Raw genomic sequence first — 3,191 nt, forward strand, 5'->3', positions numbered from 1 at the left:
AGGGTAAACTAAAATGCAGCAATTGCACAGCAGCTCCAAACAGGGACAATATCTAAATGATTCTCTCTACATAATAAAGACATAAACATTCATTTTTCATGGAGTTTCGTGTCACAAGAGTGGATAATGTCTGAACATTATCAAAATATTACTATAAGAAACTGTATATCACTGTTCCAAAGCTTATCAAAAGATATAAACTTGACTTATAGAAGGAACACCAGCAAATGAGAAAGACTGCTTACCATGATATTTGCAGTAAGCATCTGATCCCCTGAAAATTACCTATACCAAGAACACACACACTCCAACAATATTCTAGGCATCAGATTAGAGAAAAGCAAGGGGAAATATACTTCACTTTTTATTATTATTAGAATTAGCTTTTAAGGCCTTAATATGCCATACATTTCTCATACTGTTACATTTTACTTCAGCAGAGAGGTAACAATCAGCTCATTAGTCCTGAAATGCATTAAACAATATATTTTTCTAACATTTCATATAAAAATAACTGAGCTGTTACAGGAAACATTGTTTAAGATCTAATGTACCGCATATACTGTAAATGCATCCCTCCCTCCAAAAGAGTGACAAGATCACTTCAGACTTTGCCACCTTAGACATCTCTCTTGTTAACAATAGTAACAAAAAGCAACTTCACGTGTAATGAATTCCTTAACACAGGTATTATTTTTGTGTAGGAAAACTGAAAGTGCATCCGTAATGTGACAATACAGACATGTACCCTATACAGTGTACACAAGACAATTTATATGTGGTTTACCTACACACTATGTCAAGAAAATTGTCATGTGAGAAACTTCCCATACTTATCCCTTACTTCAATTAAAGCCATGCTACACATTACACTTTATAAAGAGGTAGCAATGGGGACTTTATAACGTCAGACCACAGATAGGTAGGAGGACATTATTTTTAACACTCTCCCACTTAAAAGGCTTTCTGAGTGTAGAAAACTATCACCAGGAAGAGGTAAACCAGAGCTTCTTTTTGCACCGTGCTACATTTTGTGAAATCCAGCCACATTATAAAATGGTAATTCAAAAAGTTCTACCACCTCTGTGTAATGTGTAGAATGGCTCTTCATCTGGATCACACAAGATTTCCTTTCTGTAGGGAAGCAGTTGTTTTTGGCACTTTTTTTTTCAAGTTTACAAATACAAAACACATCCTTGAGAGTTATACCTGTGCCCAGATTCAAGAAATGAAATTCTTAATTTTAACACCATTCTAAATACACTTTGCCAAGCAGGTGAAGACATGATTACAACAAGATTACAACATTTTTTTTTTTGTCAAATGGGTTTTCCAAATCCAACTTCTGAACTATTGGCAGTTAAAATGCCAATCGCCCCTTCCTCCTGGCAGCACAGTGGAACAAAGCTGGTCAACAGGAGGTTTTTATTGCTGGTGAACACAATTAAAAGCTGTCCTTTATCCAACAAAGACAACAGAAGCATGGATTAAGACTATTAGTTCTGGGCATTTACATTTTGCTGTTAAACCTCAAAAATGTATACACACACATACATAACACCTCATTGTATTTCTGCTTTATTAATTCATTGGTGGTTTTATACAGCCAATGAACATGTTGTGGGAAGGATGGAGGAAAAGTTGTGAATAAAAACTGAAATATATATTTTGTGAAAAGATGAGGGTTCCCCAAATTCCCCATATTCTTCCCGGTGCAAGAGCCAATGCACACATTCATATATAACGTATTATTCATTCTATGAGGCATATGGTCAGTTATGCCCCACCATGAATATAATGTAACACATGACATATATCCATAGGCACCTACTTTCTGTAATCATTCCATTTTTAACAAATCCAATGTATTAGAGCAACTGTTTGTCCTATAATTTCATGGCTTGTCTGATAACTGGGTTAGCCAGCACCATTAGGAAAGTAAAGCAACCCAGGGTAAAAAGGAGCAGTTTTTTAATCCATAGTGGAATGCACAGTAGATACTGCTGTGTCAAGACATTCAAGCAAATACAGGAAATCACATTTGTAGTTTTCCCAGCTGTTTGTTTCTAAAGTGGGATCTACAGTTTTATTTGCAGAAGATTTTTGATCACATAGGAATTCAGAGGATATCAGTTCCAAATGTTCAACTGTATTGCCTGAATGGACAGCACAAGGCCATGGTAAAAAACCAAGTGAAAGGTGTTGATTCAATCTATGTTAGAATCCAGACATGTTCTGCTGAATTATAAAATACCAATTTTGGTCCTGTGTTGATCTCTAAATATCACATCAAGATCCATATGTTAGAGAAAGGTAATGTAAAGCTTTCTTTCTAAATGTTCTTTATAATCATTGTTAAGTCCAGTTATAGATTATTGGTCCATTGGTAAGGGTAAGGGAAAGAGGAATGTTTAACATTTTCTATTTTAATAGGTTTTACTTGTAACATATCGTAATGCCATGTATTAAAACTATTTTCAGTAGCTAACAACTTGCAGTCCCTAGTTGATCCTATGGCAGATATTCAAGAGATATATGGAACAATTCTTCAAACCTAGGGAAAAAGTACAGTACCATGAGCTTTTATTATGCAGAAGATTATTTGTACATTTCAGTTGAATCTACAAGACCCATTTATCCACAGCTTCTAGGTATCAGTTTAGTAAGAAATCTGGTTCTTGGTAGCCAAAAAGATTAAAATCTCCTTCAAACCGGGCATAAAGTCGTCGTATGTCTCTCTTGCTTATTCCTGAGAAATAGCGTTTTACCTTGGTTTTATTGTACACTGTTATGCCAGGTGGAATTGTGGGATAAGATACCAGATGGTCTATGCCTGCTTCCTTCAAGATATATGGTGCATCCTCCTCCAGTGTTTCATGATGTCCAATTACGCTGTATGTTATTTCACAGGGGGCACAAAGTTCTACATAGGTTACCCAATGAATTATGTGGTCTCCAAATTGTAAGTCTAGCCATCGATGATTTGGATCACCCAAGTAGCGCACAAAGTCCTCAAATTGCAGTCCTCTGGTTTCAGTGCGATCCTTTCTATATTTTCGAATGATGCCAGGAGCAATTTCGTGACGATACCAAGGCTCAAATCGAGGATTGTGGACAAACTTATCTTTAAATGCAGAAATGAGCCTCTCAAATGGATCCCTTACAATAAAGAACTTGAAGTATAATTTCAG

General features: G+C 35.9%; 1 protein-coding gene across 4 annotated transcripts in view; it reads right to left on the reverse strand.

Annotated features, from left to right (window-relative positions):
• Positions 1 to 327: 327 nt before the first annotated feature.
• CHST10 (carbohydrate sulfotransferase 10) overlaps positions 328 to 3,191 on the reverse strand; it is a 35,737-nt gene continuing 32,873 nt past the window's right edge. For all 4 annotated transcript variants that reach the window (XM_042460272.1, XM_042460270.1, XM_042460269.1 and 1 more), the window contains one exon: positions 328 to 3,191. This exon is cut by the window's right edge and continues 1 nt beyond it. In XM_042460272.1, coding sequence (XP_042316206.1) covers positions 2,655 to 3,191 — 537 coding nt within the window. In that variant the 3' untranslated portion in view covers positions 328 to 2,654.

This window comes from Sceloporus undulatus, chromosome 3, assembly GCF_019175285.1.
Source record: "Sceloporus undulatus isolate JIND9_A2432 ecotype Alabama chromosome 3, SceUnd_v1.1, whole genome shotgun sequence".
Classification (NCBI taxonomy): Eukaryota; Metazoa; Chordata; class Lepidosauria; order Squamata; family Phrynosomatidae; genus Sceloporus; species Sceloporus undulatus.